This window comes from Dermacentor variabilis, chromosome 2 (genome assembly GCF_050947875.1).
Source record: "Dermacentor variabilis isolate Ectoservices chromosome 2, ASM5094787v1, whole genome shotgun sequence".
Classification (NCBI taxonomy): Eukaryota; Metazoa; Arthropoda; class Arachnida; order Ixodida; family Ixodidae; genus Dermacentor; species Dermacentor variabilis.
Window position 1 is genome coordinate 53,095,086 of NC_134569.1, and position 24,636 is coordinate 53,119,721.

The following is a 24,636-nucleotide window of genomic DNA, read 5'->3' on the forward strand; positions in this document are numbered from 1 at the left end:
TCACTGCTCGCTCCTGTGCTCAGCCACTCTTCTGTTTTTGGTATTCGTAAGTCTTACACCTTCTCTTTCCCGTCTTTCTCTTCCCCTTCTCCCATCCCCCAGTGTAGGGTAGCCAACCAGACTATTGACTGGTTAACATCCCTGCCTTCCGGTATTCTTATCTCTCTCTCTCTCGTAAGTCTTAGAAACGGTTTGCGCAGGAGAAGGGTAATTGGAGATCGCAGGGAGAGGCCTTCGTCCTGCAGTGGACATAAAAGATGATTATGATGATGATGATGATGATGACGACGACTATGATGAAGATAGTGGTGGTGGTGGTGGTGAGGTGTTTTTTAAGTTCTTAGGGTAACTTTGTTTTTAAACTGTAACAATAACTATCTTTCACCGACAGTTATTTGTGTAGTTGTCGAAACTGTTTGTTGCTTCCGGCAGCCCGTTCGTTGGCCATTGCTATACTCGTAATAGCGAATGACGCATCTTTAACAATGTTGCTGACTTTGTACTGCCATAGTCAGGGCCGTCGCGAAGAGACTAAGTTCCTTTTTGGACACGTTGACTCCAGAATGAAGCCTTCTCGTCCACCCTCTTTTGATAGAGTCTGCATACTCCTATGACCGCTTTGTATTGCTTGTATTTTCTACGTTGTCACTTATGCACTGTCCATGCTAAGGTTTTAAATTTCGCGCCAGAGACATACAGCCGGCAAGCTGGCGCACCCATCTGAAATGTCATTTCACAATGCCGAGAAGGAGCTTACCTTCGCACTTTCCTGTCCGCAGGTCCTTCGCGTAGCCTTCATTGCATTCACAGATGAACGAGCCTGGAGTGTTGATGCAGTTTCCTCTGTCGCAGATCCCCGGAATGGCTTCACACTCGTTCACATCTGCGAATTGCGACGCTTAGTTGCCTAAATTAACGAAGGCAGGAATTTAGCCTGAATTTCGGAGTTCAGGGCGTGAATTTTTCATATACATGACAGAGTGGAAGCAAGTCGTTCTTCTAAGACTTACACTTCCAAAACTTCTCACACATCTGCCCAGTAAAACATTGTGCTAAAAGATGCGTCTTCTGACACATCTGCCCAGAAAAAAACTCGTATGCAACGATAGCACTCCAGCAGCAAATAAACGTGTTGATTCGGGGGATAGCTGTGTTATAATACTGTTAAACTAACGAATCGCGTTTATTTAGTTGCGTCCGCTTGTTCGTGTAAATCGGCTTCAAATTATGAACTTGACTATATGTTGTATGGCTGAACAGATTAAAAAAAAAAGAAGAAAACAAGAACAAACAAATAAACAAACAAACAAAGGCGGGGATTGAATTTAGAAGCGCTTTTTCGTTCATTCGTACGAACTACTTTTCAATAGCCTCTATCGTTGCCAGCGTATTGTCCTGCATTACGATTCATTCGCCTCTGAAGTTAGGAAAGCCTGGCTAGATGGTATGACTTCATTTCTATTGTAACGGCCCTTCGGAGAATAAACTAAGACGCGAAAAAATAGACACGGTGATCCTCGTGTCTGATTTTTCCATCTTCCTTTATTCCCACTTGAAGCCATTACACCAGAAATCATTAGGTCCTGTTTCAGCGGAACGCGGTCGAGTGCGCGCCGCTTCGACAGTCGGGAATTTCCTCATTTCACGTATAACGGGATCGCGGTGTCTGCGCTATAGAGTGTGCGCTCGCTCGCACAGCAAGTGAAAAAGCGTACCCTGGCATCCGCGCGAGTGGATGTTGGTGATGTACCCGCGGTCGCACTCCAGCTGTCTCGGGCACGCCTCGCACGGATGTCCCCAAGCGACGCCGATGGTGGCGCAGCACAGCTGCCGCGTGCACGACACACCGGGCAGCTGGTCCAGGCACGAGGACTGGCGATGGTTGCGGAAGCACGGACCGGTCCTGTAGCCTGCGATGGCGGGTGGACGGCAAATCAGCGCAATACGTGTACCGTTACAGAACAACGCCGGGATATTCGCCGACGCTTAGGGCTCCGTCAGCGTGCTGTTTTTCTCAAAATCTTCGAGTCCGCTGCTCGATGAACGAGATTTCTCTCCGGACCGCGTTGCGGAGTTCTGATACCCTGGATAGCACTCCTCGGAGGAATCGCTTCCTCTGCCGCTTTCGAAGTGGAACAACTGAAGTTCCACTCGAGCTTCGGCACCCGACCCAATGAGTGGTCTGATCCGTGGCCCAGTGGCCTCGGAACTGTTTAAGGCGGCCGCACTCAAAAAAGAACCAATTTAAAAAAAATCAGAAGCCAAGATTGAAATAACTTTTCGTCCTGAATAAGCATGTCTGATTTAACTTGCCCAACTAATTAAAGTGCAAAAAATCGTTCATTTTATATTTCGGAAGGTAATGGTAATAAAATGTGTTAAAAGTGCTACTCGCGCCAGCGATGAATAGCAACTAATGAATTGCAGATTTGAGTTAAAGCCTTGGCATTTCTGTAGCAAAGTGTGGGCATATGTAATGAACTAGGATAAATGTAATGTGATAACTATTAAGGAAGTAATGTTTGCAAAACTAAGCAAAGTAAAAAAAATAGCCAATTTAGACCAAGTTTATTTGCAAAATGAGCTGTAAATTCAAAAAATATTGAATCAGTTCCTTTCGTACTAGTTCGTTGCGCACATCTCTATGGGAAAAATCAGTGTGGAAAATTTCATTTCAGGATATTCATTCAGAAATATTTATCAAAGTTTGCGTAACATGAGCTAAGAGGACTTCGTCCTGCAGTGGCCATAAAATAGGCTGCTGCTGATGATGATAAGTAAGAGCAGGAGGTGAAGCAACATCTCGTTTTGAGAAAAAACGTAAGAAAATGTTTCAAACCATGTCAAAGATGCCAAAAACAACACATAGCGGCCATAGAGGTCTTGAGACCGTGTTTAGAGATGTTAAAAGAGTAACAAATGCACAACTAAGTACGACGATATCCGTGAATGTTACAGACAACATAAAAGAAATAAAAGTATTCTTGAATAATATTTATTTTTAAAAAAATACTACGGATTTTCGGAACCAATGCAATGTGGTTTCGGTTTCACAATATGAGGGTATGGGCTGGAAAACTCGTTTTAACTCCCGAACTAATGATCACAGGAAGATAATTTCTTTTTGCTGCATGTTTCTGAATGTCAGGGTATACATAAAATGTGAACAAAAAAAAATCAATCGCCTGCAATAAAATTGACTTTTGAATGTGGCCTCCCACCTTAACGTAAGCTATTCGTGACCATTGATATTAAATTTGTCACCGTTTTTATTACGTGTGCCCTTTTCTACGTCCGAGCTAGATATCGATAAGCGTAGGTAAGGCAAACTCGTGCCGAGAAATAATGAAACCTAGCCGAAAAAGAGCGAATGAAGAGAGAAGTGTGTTCTAAAGCAAGCACGATTTTCTCGTAAATTAAGCGTAAAACGCCAAACTGTAGGCACTGAACAGAAAGGAGAAAATTTCCATCGAAAGTCAGCCATGTTTTAAACCGTCGCCTGTACATGTGGGCTCGGCACTCGGAGGCTTTCACTCACCAGACTGACACGGAATCCTTGAACCCACATATGCGAAGTGATCGACAGCGATTGAACAAGGTGTGTTTCAAGCTGGAGCCAACGCTTCAACGTGGCGAGTTCTCTTCGTCAGAGGCTGGCGAAGACAATTCCACTTGTCGAAACGTTGATTCCAGCCGCATGTAGCGACATCCAGTGACATATATATATATATATATATATATATATATATATATATATATATATATATATATATATATATATATATATTGAAGGATTTTGAAAGATTGGCCATGAGACAGTAGCGCCGAATTTTCTTCTTACTCCGCTTCAGCTTGTGACCAGCAGAAGAAAAGCGCTCGATATCAAGGGCCAATCTCGAGTCACCCGTCTTACCTCTCTCACACCGGCGTCCCGTGTAACCAAAGACGCACGAGCAGCGGTCGTTGCCGATGCAGCGGCCGCCGTTTAGGCAGGGTTCTCGGCACAGCCCACCGCCACCTGCGCATCGTCAAGAAACCGGGCAGTGCTATGGCTCGGCGCCGTCGGAGGTGAGGCTCTCCCCGGCATGCAGGACGAGACCCTCCCCCAATACCCAGCGATTCCAATATCACAAAACTGGGCCGTGATTTTTTGGCGCTGCCTTCTGCCCGGTGCTGTGCCACTTTTGACTCTTATCACCCGTCGTTGCTGGTCGGCTGATGCAATTGATAAAACGGGCGTAGCGTAGCTCTTGCCACTGACGAAGCGCAAATAAAAAGCGCGAAAAGGAATAGCGTCGGAAAAAGGCATTCATTCGAAGTACGGCAGCGCAATACACGATGAGAATCGGGATTTAAAAAGAACGGGCGCTTCCTCGTCCTCGCCGGTTGCATTTCTAATGAGTCCTTACCAACTAGCCCCGATGTCAGTTCTCTTGCCGGCATCAATTGATTGATTGAGGCATCAATCAATCTCTTGGCTTACCGGCACCCCGACTGTCATTTCGTTATCGAAATGTTTGCTATCATCGCATTGGTAGTCGCACGACGCTAGCCAATTACAGCAGTACGTACTTACGCCAGAGAAGTTCAGTGAACATTGGCCCCAGAGGCGTGTTTAGGGGTTTCGCTTCCTAGCTTGCTGTGTACCTCCATACTGAATGTTCAGTACTCAGAAAGCTGGCTGGTAGAGATGGACAGTCGCTTAAATACTTTAGGCGCCCGTGGTCCACACAGTGTACCTCTGTAAAATATTTCTTGGGAATTCAAATTCATAACACATCTAAGAACAGCGACTGGATGTAAGTACGTTATGTGTGATAAGTACACAAGCAAGGGCAGGAAGAGTTCGCCGTGCTCTAGTGTGGGTGCTGTACCGTAAAAGATCCAGTGGTTTGTGAAAACTTCTATGGCGCACCTAACTTTTTGAAGCTCTGTTATAGAAAAGAAAGAAATTGGCAACTTCAATGGACACTAAAGAGAAAAATTATTTCTTCTGTATAACTACTCTTCAACAATATGAAAACACGTCATTCTTACCACGATAAGAAGCTTGGTAAGCGAGAAGAAGTGCAATAACAAAAGACAGGTGGTGACGCCTCCTTGAAGTCCCCGCACCAGCTCGCTATGATGTCATGGATTTCGACAGCATCTTGGCCTTGTTAATTCCTTGCAGTAAAGATATACTATACCGTGTGTTCTAAAGGAAGCAAAGATAGAACGTGGCGACCTTCGGGAACTTTTACTGGGCCCACACCGCCTAAATACAAAAGCAAAAATACTTTGATATCTGTGACGTCACAGTGACGTGCCGGTACTGGGATTCGTCGAAAAATTCAAGAGCTGAAACATTGACCTTCATTAAATTTCCTCTTCTAACAATCAACCTATCCAAAATTAACAACAGCGGAATTTTCAAAGAGCGCTTTATCCGCCAGAACCAACTCAGTGTTTTTATTTAGTGCCCCTTTAAATTTTTAGAGCTCGAAATTCGACTCCATTTCATCCGCGGTCCCGTAGGCCAAAAACACGTCACCAAGTTTGCAGCATCCAATCGTCACGCGTTCGTAAAGACAAAACCTAAACCATAGACTCTGGCTTCTCGGCGATACGGAAATCGGTAGTCGCGTCTGCGAAGCAAACCTCGAGCGGGCCAATTTCACCGCCTTCGAAATCTGGCCAGTAGTTACCACGAGCGATAATCGCGCGGTGACGCCCGTCCTGTCAAGTTCGCAGCGCGTCCTCCAAGTCCGGCCATGAGTTAAGGGCCGGGAGCAACCTCCGCCGCCTCCTCGGATGTTTTGCGCGTGCGAGGACATCCGATCCTGCCGTCTGTCAGCGCCGACCGAGCTGACAGCGCGTCTCTGGTCGTGTGCCAACGTAGCCGTATTGCAGCGCGAACCGGAGAGCAGCGGTGGGGGAGGGGGGGGGGGGCTCACTCGCGATCTCCTCAGGCCACCAACGACGAGAATCGAAACGCTCGACTTGGGAGTCGACTGACTCACGGCGGTCATGCTAATTTATTCCTGTCCCCCGTTGCTCATTCAGCCGCGCGAACGAGCCGGCCGTGGGGGACGGCGAGTACTATGCGGGCGCTCGCCTTCCGCTTTCTCCTTCCTTCTTCCAGAGATGCGATTGCGCTCCGGTGCGACCGCTATGCGCGCCCTGTAACGCGACACGACGGGCGAGTTTCGTCGACTCGTCCGCGTGGCAGATGTGCAAATCGCGCGCGCGCTTCTTGGCCTTTGCCTTGGCCCCCCTCTACTCTACACGCACGGCCGCGTTCGTTTAGTGCTGAGCTCGTCATTTGATTTTGCACTCTGAAATGTTGCGAAAGTCAAATGTCAAAAGGGTGTCGAGGGAGACCTTGCGGTAGCTTTCCTCTGCCGCTGGCACTTGCAGGAATGATTAGTTACGCCGTGAACGTACCTCTGTCTACGCTACTCAGTGCTGATCGCCACTTCGGTGGCACGGAAAGAACTGTGATGTTCGCCCTTGCTTGCCCTGTTTGAACGACCCTGAAAACATATTGATGGTGGATGTTCCTTTGTCTCGTTACATTGTCTCAAAAACTTTAGGTCATAGGTTCCTGCCACAGGAAGTGCAAAGTTTCTAGCAGTTTTCGGCTGTTCCACTGCATCGCGCAGGGCGGAGGAGCCGCAGATGTCTAGCGCAGCTCAGTAATAGGCATCTTCGAGGCACGCTGTGTAATTGGTGCAACATGTATAAGTCAAGTGAACACGCGTGTATGTAGGCTCGTTAACGTAAGGGTCCGATCAAACTTAATTTACGACGGTTCTCTTCGTGCTTGTGTACATTTCTTTCATTCTTGTCGCTTCACAGCGCTTTCGAGTTTTTGCTCATTCGATTTGCGAGGTCCCAGCACTACGTAGAGACGGGCTGCAATAACACCAGATATGTCGGTGCATGTTTAAGAAACGCAGAGGTGGACAAATAAGCCCGCAGCGCATTTTACTAAGGCATCTCTTACTCTCCACAAGTAGCTTAAAGACGTTCAATGCAATCGATCGATCAACCAAACTGTAAAATTCCCTTTACAGACGCACCGACGATGATGAAAGAAGCTTCACGGCTCATGTTGCATCCTAAAGGATGTAGACTTAATCTTATGGCTTTGTCATAATTTAATGTCAAGCCATGCGCGCTAATAACATCCGACAATCAAGCGTGCAGTGCAGAGCAGTGCCAGTAATTACAGCTCAATCGCTCGCTCGCTCATTCATTCATTCATTCATTCATTCATTCATTCATTCATTCATTCATTCATTCATTCATTCATTCATTCATTCATTCATTCATTCATTCATTTAGGATGGCGAGAAAGGGGCAGCCCCCCGTGCTCTTGACGCCAAGATGGGCTTGTGATCGTCGTCGACGAACCGTTGGTTTGCGACCCTGCCGTGGGTGACGTCAGTGGGGCCGATGACGGACACGAACTAGCCACTGCACCGCTGGTGCATCGGCACACGTTGGGCCTAATGCAGCGGCCTCGGCCGCACGACCTCCGGCACACCGCTGCGAAGAAATAAGCGCCGCGTTTGTAGGCACGCTCAGTCGGAAGAGAGGAGAGGCACTGTGTGGCTGCAGGGCTAACGGGAGTATATATACCAAACAGGCAATGTGTTCAAGACTGCACTTTCCGTGCAGTAAATGTTCTTCGTGAGCGTTATCTGTACTGACGCTATCAACTACAGCGTAATAAAGTTTCTTAATGAGACAGGAAGCTGCCTGCTCTATTACTAGACGCTAGCATCTCTACTTATTCATGATGATGATGATGACAATACTACTACTACTACTACTACTACTATTAATAATAATAATAATAATAATAATAATAATAATAATAATAATAATAATAATAATAATAAACAGACGTACATGCACACTTGACTGCGTGATGGTATTTCGACTTCGGAAGCAACAACGACGCAACAGCCAGAAATCGCTGGTTGCTACGTTGGAACGCCTTGATATCAAAGGTGGCTGAGTTCATGAAGGAAAGCTCAGTCTACTGAGCACTTACAGCTCAATACAGCTCCATACAGCTGTTGTCTTGGAGGTATTCTGCTGCTAATATGCATTCGGTGATTTATTTACATACATTTCATTCATTCCTTCGTTTACGCAATACTAGTTTCTAAATGTATAAGCTTTCTGCGAGGGCTAGTTGACGCGCTTTAGCAGCCGAAAGCACGTACGCGATGCTCTTCTGTGCCAGAAATTCCCATTATGCGTATATTATTACGCGGGGATAATTACGACGCACTCTGCTACGCAGTGCTACTGGATGCGGTGCGGATTTGCACGGGTAGTTTTGATCGTCAGTAAAGTTGATTTGTACTGAGCTTGTCAAACGAAGTCAAGGCAGACGGTTTGAGTAAAGCAGAATCGGGATGAAGCACGCCTGAAAGTGACCGCAAAGGAGCGTGCTGTCACCGATTTGCTTGTCAGATTATGTTGGGATTGTGTTCCAATTCTGCTCAGTCGGTACTGAGGCAAGCATGGCTGGATATCGCCGAGTGGCAGGGGTACACAACAGACCTTCAGGGGGTGATATACCGGTGGTCTAGGTTTGTGGATCAGCAGATAGGACGGATGACCTTGATACTGCCACAAGACGACGTGAAAGGGACAGACGCGTGGTGGAGCCACGTTCGATTATATCGAGCTGGTTTGTGTGACTTCGCATGGCTATAAAAGCGTGCTTATGGCCTCAGCAATATTTCGGTTCCAGCTTTGTGCAGTCTTTTGCCCTACCCGCCACCTTGGTTGCTTAGTGGCTTCGGTGTTGCGCTGCTAAGTACGAGGTGGCGGAGGCCACATTTCGATGGGGACGAAAAGGCAAAACGCCCGTGTACAACAGTGCATTGGGTACACGTTAAAAGACCTCAGGTGACCAAAATTAATCTGCAGTCCCTCACTACGGCGTGTCTTACAATCAGGTGGTGGTTTTGGCACGTAAAACCCCAGAATTTATTTTTAAAATGTCCTTTTTCCCTGAAAACAATACTTTTTTTTTGTCCGGGCAATCACGATGAACGACATGTTGTCTCGTGCTCGCTGCTGTAATTCTGCTGAAGTAAATGCGGGCTCCTCCAGTAAATGATGTCCTCAAATCGTACGAACGCGCCTCTTGTCACGAGAACATCCCTGGAACACTTTTGTGCATTTTACAGGCAGAGGCGATTTCTAAAAATGCGATTAGTAGACAGCAAAGATGTTCACGGTTCACATATTTCATACTGCTGAATTATAATGCCGTGCCGGTCTCCTCCTTGCGTCCAAGAATTCTAAGAACAAGAATTATCCGAGGCTCCTGCTTGTATGCAGAGAAGTTAGAGAATCTCCATATCGTGAGAACAGCTGGCCGGGGCAATTTACCAACTGACGTAAGAAAAAATATATTTGTTTTTTCTTTCAAATATAATAGTAAAATAAACGCGTAAAATTTTGCAGACGTTTCCCGGAGCAAAAGGACGGGAATCAGCGCGGACACAGCGATATCGACACCGTACGTCACACAGCGACGTCATCATTGCCGCGGTTCACTTGCAACGCCACGCAGCGGTCGTTTAGCCCAAAGCGGGGACGCACTCACGCACGGTACAGGGCCCGTATCGGCCGTCGCTCCACTGCTTCGTCCATCCGTCACAGCAGATCGGCGCTGGGCCCCAGTGGCACACGTTAACCCTGCTGCAAGAGGGGGAAATACGCAGTCAATAGAATGCGACACACTTTTATTTTGCCAACAAAGAGCTAGTTCTCGAGGGTATTGACGCAAAAGCCAAACAGTAACATGAAAAAGCTTCAAATACCCTTCCTTAAGAGGACACAACCCATACTCTGATAGATGCATCTACGTCAGCTATTTGAACAATGTCGTCAGCTGTGTGGCAGGAACAACGAAATCGTTTTCATTTTCCACTATTTTACCAAACACGTTCGGTGTTAATTTTGTTCGGTACGTAAAGAAACTTGTGCGAAATTCATTGGCAAAATACAGTTGGCTCGAAAATTGAGTTAGCTTATAAAAAGTGTACTGACCTTTTTTTTCTCTCTCTATGTTCACATATTGCCTGTAGACTGCCCGTGAACTTATTATGCCTTATGCTTTTTTATGGACTGATGTCTGCAGACTTTTACAGACAACTCGTTCGAAGGTCTATTGACCACAACAATCTTGTTACGACAGAGACCGTATAGATTTAAGCAAAAAGGCAACACTATAATGAGGGAAAGCGGTATAAGTAAGTAAGTTATAGTAAAATTTGTAGATGGTCTCAATATATATCTATGAGTGCTTCGAGTTTAATTGTTACTAAAAACTTTCATAAGTTGGAGAGAAAGCAACAAAAGGAACCCGGATTAACTTCAAAGGGTGACGCACATAGGCACTTTAAACAGTTTATTCGCACGCGGGAGTATCAAAGTGAGTGAGCGTATGACACAAACTCGGTTGCGCCTCTTGGCAAGACAAGTCGCTATCTGCTTTTCTTTTCGACGTTATGTGAACCGTTACCCAACGCGAGCTCGTACAGAAGTAATTTGGTTAACCACTTTCCTCTTTTGCCTGGCCTTCTAAGCGGAACAGCTGGACTTGACCCATATTATAGCAGGGTTCTTATTACTATGCGTATACAGTTACATACGATATAATACGTTCGTATTACCTTGCACATACGAATAGAAAGTTGATGTACTGTTGTATTAGTGAGTGAGTGAGTGAGTGAGTGAGTGAGTGAGTGAGTGAGTGAGTGAGTGAGTGAGTGAGTGAATGAGTGAGTGAGTGAATGAGTGAGTGAGTGAGTGAGTGAGTGAGTGAGTGAGTGAGTGAGTGAGTGAGTGAGTGAGTGAGTGAGTGAGTGAGTGAGTGAGTGAGTGAGTGAGTGAGTGAGTGAGTGAGTGAGTGCGCGCGCGCGTGCGCGCGTTTGTGTGTGTGCGTGTGTGTGTGTGTGTGTGTGTGTGTGTGCAAGTCTGTTCTTTCCATGTTTCAGTGTACAGTGTTTCTTCAACAGAGAAATTAGTGAAACCGACAGACATTCAGCCGAAAACGTCTACTATACCCTGTGTTGAAGAGGTCTCCGAAGTTCATCGGCGATGAAATGCCGTCAAACCCAATGAATATTTCAGGCCCTCACAAAGAAGTGCTAGGCATGTGGATGTAACGATGGCTTTTGTAAACGGCCGCCTGTGTGATGTAAACCGATGCGATTGCGCGCTGAGATGGTCCACTGCATCTTCTCGATTGTACGAGAAATGGGCTTAACTAAAATCAAATAAGGAGAACGGTGGCATAATAAAGACTGAGCGAGGCATCCCTGCGATGAGTTGCTCCGCCAGAGAGAGCGAGAAAAAGGAGGCCAGACTGCTGGCTGGCCTCCGCTTATCAAGGGCCTGCGTAGCGGTGGCTCGGCGGTGATGCCGGCTGCTTTGCGTATCTGTGGCCGCGAAAGCGAAACCTGCTGCTCGCTTGGACCGCGTCCAGAGGGAAGAAGGACGGGAGACGACCCCCTCCTTTTGAACACAGCATCCTTCCCCAGAGAGACACGAACACACGCCCACGCAGAAAGGCGGTGGGCCGCATTGCGCGTGACTGTAAGTCCGCGGTTCCGCATTCTGTGCGTCCAGCGTGGCAAGAGGTTCTCGCGTGCGTTCACGTCAGAGCGCCATGGAGGCGGCGCGAACGGCGTCACTCCGACGACGACGACGCGCCCGCGTCCGTCGCACGACATGCTCGCGCATGCTCGTTCCAGCTGAGACAACGAAGGAGGAGACCTCGCGTGGTGATTTATTCCTCTATTTTACCTTGTTAATGGAGAATAAACGAGCAGTTGGCAGCTAAGGAAAGAACGCTGGAGAGGTAATACTGCCTCAGGGAATACTGCCGTTACAATTGCCACCGGCGTGAAGAAGCGGAGCTGCAGCTCGGCTACAGTGACTACACCGCGGTCACGGACAGCCGAAAGTGCCAAAACTTTGGTACGAAAACCGCTCATATCGCAAACTGTTCGTTCAAAAAGGGAATGGCAAGAGATCTCGAAATCCTTTAAAAGATACTGCGGTGAGAACGCAACGCCACAGGGAATATCCAACACGATAACCCCAATGAACCCGTTGACCCCTTCCCAATGAATGTCACTAGGAATTTAGGATCAACAAGATGCCCCCAGGGTGAGATGTTTCACAACGTGGAAGCGCCTGAGCAAGGCAAAGTCGGGGGCACGCATGAAAAGGGTAAACGATATGGGAACAAAGACGATGTGATTCGCCAGCACATGAATACAGCGTATCTTCTCTGTAAACGGCACTTGGCACTGCATTCCCGACCTACTGCTGACTGTCAACGTGTCGTCGGCTAGTCCTTATCCTATGGTAGAAATTCCACAGAATGCTTGTGGTCGTGCAGTTACATAAGCACGCACGAAGCATGTTAATGATCCTCATGAGGGGAAACTTGGATAACTTCTATAGCGCACAGATGAAAAACCGATACTATTAAAATGAACATCAATATCAGCACGTGTTCTGTAAAGAACTGCACTAAACTATATATTTTCCCGTTGATTATATGGCGTTTTGAAAGTACGTGTCCTCTGGGCCGTTTCAGACATGCGAAGAGAACTGATGCTGTAGTTATTTCGCCTCAGAACAGTCGAGTGTGCCCTACGGAGTCGCATATCGCCAGTATAAGTTTACGGTTGTTTCACCTCGCTTTTAGAAACCCACGTATCGTGTCATGCGCACTGAACTAGTTGCTCTGTTACAGGCATTACAAACGCACGTCACCAAGGCTTAGTTACGCTTGTGGATTTCCCTGTTGTCGCGTCATACGCTTTGCGAATAAAAGTTACGACCAGAAAGCAACACTTTGAGTACCCGTCACAATGAGTCAGTCATCCTCAATCATGCTTCATCTTGGTTCTTTCTTGTGGTTGTTGTACTTGTAAACGTCGTCTTGTTCTTCTGTTGTAGAAAAATAAGTGTTCTATGCCATATTTCAGCTTCAAAGATTGCATTTTTTTTTGTGACAAAAGTGTAATTGAAAGAGCACCAAGGAGAAAAATGTCGGAAAGGAGCGAACAGAGCACCCATGAAAGGGAAGAGATATCACGCATATACGCTTCGCTATCCTGCGTTGGGGAAATGGAATAACGGCATGGAAATACTAGCAAAATGGAGGCAGATAGTAGAGGCCGTACGAGGGGGAACTGTTACGGCTAGCTCCATGCGTCACATAAGCCGTCAGTCCAAGTAGCTCAAGATCACCTTCTAGAACAGCCCACTCAGTTTTGGTGGGCGCCGAGCCTGGGTAACCTGACCGTCGTAAATTTCTGCTCGTCCACTTCGAGACGGCTGACGGCCAGCCAAAGTTCGGCAAGTTTGTAGATGCGTAGTACTTCGAGCCCAGCAGGATTTTGCGAGCTCATTTCTCTGCAACAAGCTTGTAGTCCGTGAGCAACCTTTTTTTATCCCGCAGAAATCATGGACAGAGAACGGATAAGGCAAGCACACTTGCTTGAGATTGTCTTAATCCCTCTAGCGTCCGTCGTTTCTGTGCGCTAAAAGTGTTTCGTCAAACGGTAATAGATCATAGAGAGAGAGAGAGAGAGAGAGAGATAAAAGGAAGACAGGGATGTTAGCCAGTCAAAAGTCCGGTTGTCTATCCTACGCTGGGGAAAGTGAGAAGAAGTATATAAAGAAGAGAGAGAGAATGCGAACATTTAGTCCTGGCCTGTGGCGTCCTTAAGTGGAGTTTAATTGATTTGAAAACTATATACTTTGATGCGACCTGTGGCCCTCGCTATCATCAAGCTATCAAAACAATAAACGTGAGCAATCTGGTTTGGAAATGCCCTCGGATACGTGTAAGTATCCAAGCACCTATATTAATCTCGGACACAGTTCAAACAAGACAGGGATTCACAGGAAGGCAAACACTTGAAGTAATAATCAGTTGTCAATGTCTTAAGCTGCAGCATACGCTTCGACAAGAACATTTGTCTTCGTCAGGGCAGCAATTGTTGTCCTGATGAAGACAAGTAAGTCCCCCTGTGGAAACGTTGGCTCCAGCTTGACTCATTCCTTATTCGGCCACTCTCGGACACAAAATGACCGTTTCACGTTCTTCTTCAGCATTTACCCTTGTGCATTTCGCGTGTGTCATCTACGACGAGGCGGACCTGCAGCTGGACTCTTCACACCAAGGCTAAGCGAGTGAGCAAGCGTCTCCGACAAGGACATCGCCGCAGTCGCCGCGCTGTGCCAGAGATGCTACGCCAGCGAGAACGAAATACAAGAAAGAAGGGACGAGACCGCTTGCTCAAGTTCGCGTTGCATGTCATCTCTTAGCCCTGACCTTTCCCTCTATCTTCGCTGGATTGCTTATCTGCCTCCGGCAAAACCTGCTGGGCCCTCGCCCCCTGTATATATGCACGTCTAACGGGGCGCTGCCTGGCGCTTCCTTTTTTTTTTCTTGCGTGTTCAGGGGCCGACTCTTGTTCCGCATTTTCTTTAAACTGCAGTAACCAAGAGGCCGCCAAAGTGGGTTAGTTCGCGGGTAATTAAGCAGTGTGAGGAAGTCGGGCACCTAGTTCTCCGACCAAGACAAGATCGCTGCTGTTTTGACACGGTCAAGCATCGCCGCTCGCTTTCTGGCACGGCAGCTGGAGCTGATAGTGATGTCGTTTCTTTACGTCCGCATGCCAGTTGTCGATTTCTTCTTCTCTAACTGCCTTACACCATGTGTTGTACAGCCTCGTAGTAAGGTCTGTTATAGTAGAAGCACATACCAGTGTCAGACAACTTGTGCCGCAGCAGGAAAATGGGCACCTTGGCTACTTTGACCAAGGGCGCATGGTTTTTATAAATTCGCTACCAGAGTCAGTGAGGCTGGAGTGGTGTTCTGTGTGCAGTTAAACGTCAATTTAACAAAGTCGATTGGAGCCGAGAATTATTTCGTTATATCTAGGTCTACGTTTAAACAGAAACACTCATAAATTCGTGCAAATGGCATTACGTTTATTCAACAGCCAAAGAAAGATTTAATTTTGGCCCACGCTCGCACTCATCGACAGCGAGTCGGTGAAGCGCATCTTACGTTCTTTCATGGGGGCGGCAAACCTCTTAAACGGCACAATGGTGTCCGTCACTTGTACAGAAGATTAGTATACCCACACTTCCCCCCTTATTTTACTCACATTTCGCCCCCAAATGCCGTTAAACTGAGCGAGACGTCGAGTTCATTTTCTTGGTTCGAGGATTTTTAGGTATTATAGATCAATTAATATTTGTTACGTAATAGACACTTGCTTAAATAAGAAATGTTGTAAAATCAGGTTTCTTTATGTTGAGGTTTTGTGTATAGAGCTTTTGTGAGAGAACACTCACAAAGATACCTTACGCTACTCGCCTTACTCACTTACTGGCTATGGCGTCGCGCTGCTAAGCTACAGGTCGCGAGTGCGATTCTGGCCCCAGCGGTCGCATTTTAATGGGGGCCGAATTCAAAAGCGCTTGTGTACCATGTATCGGGTTCATGTACCTGGGCTAAATAATACCAGGTGGTAAAAATCAATCCGTACTCCTGTACTACGCGTGCTTTTCTGAATTCGACGCCGGAAAACTTCTGTGGCCGAATCGGCAAAGCGTTTCGTTCGCAAGTGCTCTTCGCTGTTGCTCTCCGATATTGGCTCCTTCGCTAATAAGATGTCCATCTTCATGATTATCATGATCAGTCGGCACCCGCTCCTACAAACACCTTTAGCGTGATAGCTATATTTTTTTAATACAGGCGATGAGATTTTGCCTCCTTCTAGATTTTGCCGCCTTCTCGTTTTAAGTGCTGTCAGATGTCGAAACGCTTCGTTTTCCTAGCCGAGTTTACGGCCGCCTGCGTAGATAAGATTCCGGAACTACGAAGTCAGAACCGCTTAGAAATCATTCTATATTGTGTTACCGATCGGAGATCAGCAAAACACACCTTTCGCGGATAAAGCAAGAAAGTTTTTAGGCATGTAAGATCCACTGAGCTGAAATTCTCCACCATAAGACAGCCTCACAGCCTGCAAGGTTATTTGACCGAGCTAACTTGTATGCTCAGATGTCTTAGTCCGAAGTTCGAGTCCTCGAGTTTTTTTTTTTTTAATCTGAATGTGGTAATCTTGAATTCACCACCTCCATTACTCAAACATCTCTAGGCCCGTTAAAACCTGACACCGGCTTAAACGTCGAGAACAGTGGGCCTATACTAATCCAATTAAGAAGGCCCACTAAGCTTCAGCAAAGACACTCCCTCACCAGAACAGGAATTGGTCTCCTTGGCGGAGTATTCGGCCTCTACCTACCTCATGATTCCTACAATTAGCCTGTGGCTTTTAGTCCCCAGCAGCTGCGGAGCACCTGACCAAGGCGACGGTCAGACCTGCAACTCAGCAGAGGATACTAAGAATCTCTGGACCCGGACAGGCCGCCAATGGAAACTGAACCTTGCAACCTTTATCACCCCAACTCTTTCGAGTGAGGCTAACATAGTAGGACTCTTTGAGGAACTATGAGGCATTGTTTGGGATATCATTGGCCTTAGTGAGGTTAAAAGAACTGGTGTGGCTTATACAGTGCTGACTAACGGCCACATCCTCTGCTATAGAGGACTCCCAGAAAGGAAGTTAAACGGGGTAGGATTCCTAATGCATAAAGACATAGCGGCAAATATTAACGAATTCTACAGCATTAATGAGAGGGTAGCAGTAGTAGTAAAAAACTTAAGATGTATATACTAAAGGTGGTGCAAGCCTACGCTTCTACATCCAGTCAGGATGATGATGAAGTAGATCAGTTTAATGAAGATGTAATATTAGCCATTAGAAAAGTGCAAACTCATTATACAGTAGTAATGGGCGACTTCAATACAAAAGAGAGGGGAAAGCAGGATGGTGAACTAGCAATTGGCAACTACAGCGTCGGTTTTAGAAACACTCGAGTAGAGATGTCGGTGGAATTCGCAGAAAGGAATAAACTGCGAATAATGAATACCTTCTTTAGAAAGCGTAGAAACAAATGTGGACCTGGAAAAACCCTAAGGGTGAAACGTTTAATGAAATTGATTTCATATTTTCTGCTGGTACCAGCATAGAGCAGGATGTGTAAGTGTTAGGAAGGGTAAAGTACAGTAATCATAGGTTAGTGAGGTCTAAGATTCACCTGAATTTGAAGAGAGAAAGCGTAAAGTTGGTCAAGAAGGAAAGGCTAACCTAGACGCAGTAAGGATAAAAGCGCACCAATTCAAGCTGGCACTTGCAAACAAATATTCAGCCTTAGTACAGCGAGATGTAGATGACATAGGGGTAATGAATGAAACCGTAACTAGGCTGGCTTCAGAAGCAGCAATTGAAGTGGGAGACAATGCACTAAAGGAACCAGTAGGTAAGCTCTCTCAAGTAACGAAGGAACTCATAAAGAAGCGACAAAGACTTAAAGTGACCAACTGAAGATATCAGATAGAATTCGCGGAACTGTCAAAACTGATCAACAAGGAGAATGTAAGGGATATTTCATATTTTAACGTGAGAAAGACTGAGGAAGCAGTAACAAGTGGACGCAGCATAACATCAGTGAGAAGAAAACTTGGCATAGGACAAGCCAAGATGTATTCAATGAAAGACAAGCCGGGTAATATCAGCAATTTTGAAGATATAAAAGCAGAGGAAGAATTCTATAGCGACCTGTACAGCCAGGAGCAGCCAGGATACCTACATTGAAAGTAGTAATGAACAGGTTACAGAGGCTCCTTCTATAACTTACGATAAATTTAGAAGGGCCTTAGAAGACATGAGACGAGGAAAGGGTGCAGGAGAAGCTGGAATAACAGTCGATTTAATTAAATACGGAGGAGACATCATTCTTAAAAAGCCTGCATCCAACATGTCTCACGACTTCAAGGGTACCGGAGAACTGAAAGAATGCCAACATTATAATAATCCACAAAAAGGGAAACGTTAAAGAATTAAAAAATTATAGGCCCATTAGCTTACTTCCACTACGTTATAAAATATTCACCAAGATAATTTCCAATAGAATAAGGGCAACACTTGACTTCAGTCAACCAAGGGAACAGGTTGGCTTCAGGAAGAGATGCTGTACAATGGGTCCAATCCATGTAATCAAACAGGTAATCGAGAAATCTGCAGAGAACAACCAGCCTCCCCACATGGCTTTCATAGATTACGAAAAGGCATTTGATTCAGTTGAGATACCAGCAGTTATAGAGGCATTACGTAATCAAGGAGTACCGGAGGCTTACGTAAATATATTGGAAAATATCTACAAAGATTTCACAGCTACCCTAATTCTCCACAAGTAGGAAGATACCTATGAAGAAAGGGGTCAAACAAGGAGATACAATCTATCCAGTGCTATTCACTGCGTGCTTGGAAGAATTATTCAAGCTATTAAATTGCGACGGCTTAGGAGTAAGGCTCAACGGCGAATATCTCAGCAACCTTCGGTTTCCAGATGACATTGTCCTGTTCGGCAACACTGGGGACGAGTCACAACAAATGTCTAAGGACCTTCACAGAGAGAGCGTAAGAGTGAGGTTGAAGATTAATTAAATTTTATTAAAATTAAAAACGAATTATTAAAATTAAAAACGAAGATAATGATCAATAGCCTGGCAAGGTAACACGAGTTCAAGATCGCCAGTCAGCCTTTAGAGTCGGCGAAGCAATGCGTTTACGTAGGTCAATTACTCACAGAAGACCTTGATTATAAGAAGGAAATTTACAGAAGAATAAAATTGAGTTGGAGTGTATACGGCAAACATACTCAGATCCTTACTGGAAGGTTACCATTATCACTAAAAATAAAGGTGTACAATCAGTGCATTTGACCGGTGTTAACATATGGGGCAGGAATTTGGAGACTGATAAAGAAGGTCTAAATAAGTTAAGGACCGCTCAAAGAGCGATAGAACGAAAAATGATAGGCATAACGTTAAGAGACAGGAAGAGAACTGCGTGGATCAGAGAGGGAACGGGCAGAGCCGATATTCTAATTGTCATTAAGCGAAAGAAACGGATCTGGGCAGGTCATGTAACGCGTAGGTTAGACAACCGGTGGACCATTAGGGTTACAGAATGGGTGCTAAGAGAAGGGAAACGCAGTCGAGGACAGCAAAAGACTAGATGGGGTGACGAAATTAATAAATTCGCAGGCGCAAGTTGGAATCGGTCGGCGGAGGACAGGGGTAATTGGAGATCGGAGGGAAGAGGCCTTCGTCCTGCAGTGAACTTAAAATAGGTTGATGATTATGATTTATGATGACAGGTGCTAGTTCGTAAGTGTGCCTTGCCATTGGCTGACCGCCTTTCCTAATGATATATTAAGCGTCAGGATTAGCGGGAGTTTTTATCCTGTGAACAATTCTAGCCTAATAGTGCTTTGTGAATGCATATTCACAAGAAGACCTGTAATAGTGTGCAACATAAACCAAACTTTTGTTAAATATTATAGGCTTTCCCTCTTCTAGTTTTGTACTTTGAAAAAGCGCGGACACATGGTCTTATGTTGCAAGGGTAGAAATAAAGAAGATGAAGAGGCGTAAATGGGAGGCTATTTCAAACTTACTATAATTTGAAGCTGTGCAATTTGATCGCAGTTGCAAGGCAAATTGTAATGCACTCCATAAGCTTACAGAAGCACCAAGCCTGTGTCGTTGCTAGGGATTCTGTCGATATGGTGAGATGTTGTCGCATGTTCTTTTAGTTACTGTTTTTCTTGTTGCGTTATACTGTCTCATAAAATAAGTTTACTTTCTTGCTTTTACACAATTTTCTTTTTCCTAGATACTCAATTTCTCCTCTATGTGTCCTATGCCCCTCGTGGGTATGCGCCATCTTGAAGATGACCCAACATCAGCATCGACAAGCTTCAGAGCTTAACCCTTTTTTTTAACCCTTGCACCACCAGATTCATGACCAATTCCTCACAGTGGGTTGCTCTGTGCATTTCGCTGAGGTACAACCAAACAGCCAACCGACCATCACTTTGGCCTTCCTCCAGTTGCATTTCGACACCCTACCACAGATCCCGCCTCGCTCTCAGGCCCTGCGAGTTGTCCGTAGATCATTGCGAACAGCTGTCTACGGAGACGAAAGTGCGCTGATCAGGAAGCGCTATGTCGACATGGTCACAGACAGGATGATTATCGGTGACGGCTGACCAATGCCAAGAACGCACGTTGTACTGTTCGGAACGTGTTCGTCAGTGCCGAAACTTCATCCTTGGTCCACCACCCGTAAGTCTGTTGCCACTAATCACAAGAAGCAAAGTAAGACGCAGGGTCGAAGTCAAGCCATAGTTAGTAACATAAACGTACTCGCAGTTGGAGTGAAGTAGAAAACAGGATTATAAATATAAGTACTCCGGTTGGCATGGACAGTCGGATGCTCACTAAAGACGAACTGCATGAAACGATGCAAGTGCGCTTGAGGAACGAAGCGTAATCGAATAGAGCACGGCCAGAGAGAAAAGTCCGCTTAGAAAGAGCTTCTAGCTAAGCGCCTGCTGCACTAACTTCAATCTGCATTGACTCGAGCCTGTTCGAAGGTGCTCATGATCGTTATCTCAAGCGAAACGCAGGCACGCCACAAAAAAATCTGGCACACCCCACGTCCTGTGGGAATCGATGTTATGCGAAGCAGTGCGCGGGGAGCGTACCAAGTTAACGAAACAACCATGAGAGCGCCAAGACGTAGGCGGCTGTTTCGTGACCTACATGACACGTATGTCATGACATTCATGTAATGATCTATCGTTTATGTTCGTCATACACTATTTGTCATCTTATGGCAATTTTTGTACATACCAAGTTAACGAAACGACCATGAGAGCACCAAGACATGGGCGGTTAGATAGATGCTGTCAAAGTGGCAAATGTTCGCCAGAAAATGCTTCGCATTAAAAAAAAAAGTATTTCGTTGCTGGTAGACAAGAGCGCCTTCAAGAGTTTCTTTTTCCGTTCCCTTCGCTACAGTGATTTAGTAATACACAGATAAACTCTGCAGAATACAGTGCGTGAAAACTTTATTCGAAATGTTCGGCGATTTGGGCTGGGTGGGGCTATAAGCACCCCAGCCTATAGGTGACGTCCTCAAGTCCTTGGACTCGGGCGGCTTCCTCGGCGTGCCGGACGGACCACAGTTGATTAGCGAGGTCGTGGCTGAGCAGGACCTCCTCCCGACGCACCCCTCGGTTTGAGACTGCCATGTCTACCCCGTTCGTCGGGGACTCCTGGTGCTCGCTGCCGGTGCAATCCCACAGCATGTGCTGCAGCCGTCGCTCTGGCTCCGCACGCTTTACAATCGTCGGATGAATGTCGGGTTAGCAGAGGTGAAGGATCGCCGGGTTTCTGATATGTGTGTTTCTGTAACTGCCTCCAGGCCACCGCCTGTTTCTTGCTTAGCTTGTCGTGCGGTGGTGCGTATTTGCATCTGTGCAATCTGTGTAGTGTTGCGTGAGGTCTCTGAAAGTTGTCATGTGATCCAACAAAACAATGATACAGCAAAATATAGAACAAAATGTCGCCCTCGGCCCGTCGGAGCAGCAGTGGCTACCGATCTGTCCGCTTTGATCAAGGCCGCGATATCGCGTTCTCCGCGAGTTAACCGCTTTTTAATGGCGTCCCGGGCGTCGCAGGAACGTATAAAACGGCGTTCGACGCCGCTGTATCAGCCGACGGCGCGAACGCCTCCGAGGAGGTCCGCGGTCGGCCTCGTGTAAATCAAGCGCCCCTACACGCGCGATCGCTGGCCGCTCGTGGGTTGCTTTGTACGCGCGTCCGGAGAGCTGATTTATGCCCGCCCGCTTATTCGCGCGTTCGAACTCTTTTGTCGGGCTGCGGTCAAACGGGCGTCGTCAACAAGGCGGTGACCTCAGCTCTCTCTCTCTTCCTGCTCGTCGTGCGCGCTGCGCGACGGGACAATTGTTCTGCCCCATTCGGAAGCTCAGCCTCCGGGAGACCGGTGTTGTAAAACGTCACTCCGAATTCAAGGGCCGACAGAGGAGGGGCTTCAATCCGTTCTATTGACGTGTCGTTTGGAAGAATTGAGAAGCCAAGAAACCGCTGATCTGTCCGAACTCTTGCCTCTCCTCTCGTACACATCACCCATTCGCTTCCGTGCAGGTAGGGAAACCGGCTGTGCAAAGTTTGGTGAACCTCTCTGTCTCTTCTTCTTTTTTTTCCCCTCTCTTTCCCTGTCATTCTTTCCATTGAACGTGTTATCCGACGTCTGCTGAAAGCGCCATCTGTCGGAAAAGTTCCTAGGCTACAGCAGTTCACATCATTCCGGGCATAACGCTGTGAGGTGCAGCTGCGGCCGGTAGCGCTGACCCATCTTGCTGTGTGTGTACGTATGCAGACGTTCTTTCTATTTACGAAATAAGACCAGGGCCAGTAAGCGCAGCGTTCACATGCTTGCGTGTTAAGTGGGGTTGGGAACCACTTCCAGTGACCAAACCATCTATTCAGGGCTCTGTACACAGCGAACTCGATTTAGACAGAGCGAGAGGGTGAAAATTTTGATGACTAAGGCTGCGCTGTCGCTGCGACAAAGGCTTAAGAATCAGAAAGCGCAAATTTCTACCCTATAAGACACACTCTGTGCACTGCAGGGTTGCGGGATTTTCGACAAAGGATGCGTTTGCGATACTCCCGAGACTTGTGGCATTTTTACACATCAACGCAAGCGCACGAACTGAATAAGACAAAAGCCCCGTCGATATGCGCTCCACTTCCGTGTAGGAAATAAGATGCGAGGGAAATTATCAACGCTTCTCGCGTTTCGATTCGTCACGGAGTCAACGTCACGCACGGGTACGGTCGTGGTCTATACCCTGGCGATTATGAACGGAATGCCAGCGCAACTGCCCGTCCAAAACACGGCAGGTCCTTTCTTAGTTGGGCAGACGCCAACCGACTCGCGAGGGTGCTGAAGCGAGAGACGTTGTAATCGAAACCGAAGAGGTCAGCCCCTCTGCCGAGTTGTTTCCCAGTGCGAATGACCTTGAGTGGCAGTGGCCGTGTGGGAGTACGCATAGACAAGCTGTCAACGCCGCGCCAGCGGCTCAGGTGTCGGGCCCGTACGCACAACCATAATACAGCTTACGTCAGGCATGAGCCCTCCGGGTCGTCAGAGCGAGAAGGGAGGCGATGAAATGACAGCCCCCCGTATTTTTTTTTTCTTGGCTTCTCTACTGCCTTCCACCCCAACGTCGTCTTTCCACCATGGCGAATCTGTTGGAAGGCTGAAGGTTCGCAAGGGATTAAGTTTCTTGACGCTTCTATCAGCTGCGATTGATGCACGTGTTGATATCTAACGTTGCGGCTGTGAATCACCAACTATGTGCGCGTTCTTGTTTGTGGTTTGCCGAAACAAGACACTGTGCTTACTAATAAGGGGCAAAATAATGACTGCATTCAATACTCGAAGTCCTTACTGCGCAGACCAAACCGAATGTCAGCTACATACTTTGCCTAAATCTTGTCTATTCCGTTCTCCGCCTTGTAAGAAAAGTTTGATACAAGACAAAATTTCCAATTATTGTGACTGAGCAGGTGAAGCTGGAGTGGAACCTCTGCTGCTGCGGCATTCACATATTCTTCAAGGATGCTAAATCCTCGAGAAACGATGTTTAATTTTAACGCCATCACGAGTGTGTCGTATAGAGAGCAAGTTTCGTGAGCGTGTGGTTTTTCATTACGTCGAACTGAGAACGATTAACCATTCGTTAAACGTGGCAGGTGCTTCGTGCGCTCCAACTGTGCGTACAACAGGGCGCTAAACAGTAACAGTAAAGTACTACATGCTAGGGAACATTAGACTTGCATGATGTTTTACTACGGTATTTTATTTATGAAAGTGAGAAGAGAGAGCGAAGAAAAGTTAAGGTTAGCGAAGTTGCACCTGTTTTGTTACCCTGTATAGGGAGAACTGGGAGAAACATGAAAGGGGCAAATATAACAAGAGATGCGCACGCGCGCAAGCACGCACGCACGCACGCGCGCAAGCACGCACGCACGCGCGCACGCACGCACGCACGCACGCACGCACGCACGCACGCACGCACGCACGCACGCGCGCACGAGCAATGACGAGCAGAGAGCTCGCCATTCAGTATCTCTCTCTCTCTCTGCCCCACTCGATACTCTAGAGGATAGGATGATATCGTGACATTCGTGAAAATTTGATGTTGCATATGAATTCGGCTGAACGTATCTAGCATCTCAAATTTTAAGTCTGCAGCTGCATTCTCACTCAAGAAAAGGAACAGTAGGTTGTTCGTTCATTGTAATTCATTGATATATTCGTGCACGTAGGCCACGAAATCACGACGTTCCATTCACATTGATTCCAGAAGCTGTAGGAATGGTCACAGTGTGCGTCACCTCTGGCCTTGTCTCAGACAGCACCGAAAAAGTTGCGAGCAGTGCGAAACTATGCCACTGGCGACGTGATGTGCAAGCTATCATTTCTCGATGTCTCTCATGCACGGTTTGCGTCTGGCCCAGTAGCTGCCACGTGCGCGTTCAGCAGTCGCGAACGTTTTCCCACTCTCCAC

General features: G+C 46.8%; 1 protein-coding gene and 1 long non-coding RNA gene across 3 annotated transcripts in view; one reads left to right on the plus strand and one right to left on the minus strand.

The window, feature by feature from the left end:
• LOC142571847 (fibrillin-1-like) overlaps positions 1–24,636 on the minus strand; it is a 114,016-nt gene that overhangs the window by 77,064 nt on the left and 12,316 nt on the right. The window contains exons 2-6 of one of the 2 annotated variants that reach the window (XM_075680502.1): positions 9,620–9,711; positions 7,399–7,533; positions 3,914–4,018; positions 1,716–1,910; positions 758–883 (exon numbers count right to left, since the gene is read on the minus strand). In XM_075680502.1, the coding sequence (XP_075536617.1) occupies positions 758–883; positions 1,716–1,910; positions 3,914–4,018; positions 7,399–7,533; positions 9,620–9,711 (653 nt within the window). Of the gene's footprint in view, positions 1–757; positions 884–1,715; positions 1,911–3,913; positions 4,019–7,398; positions 7,534–9,619; positions 9,715–24,636 lie in introns of both variants that reach the window. The other variant, XM_075680501.1, reaches the window with a different exon arrangement.
• Positions 4,016–7,735, plus strand: LOC142571852 (uncharacterized). Its single transcript, XR_012825964.1, has 2 exons — positions 4,016–4,068; positions 7,330–7,735. It is a non-coding gene; the product is annotated as an uncharacterized LOC142571852 (long non-coding RNA).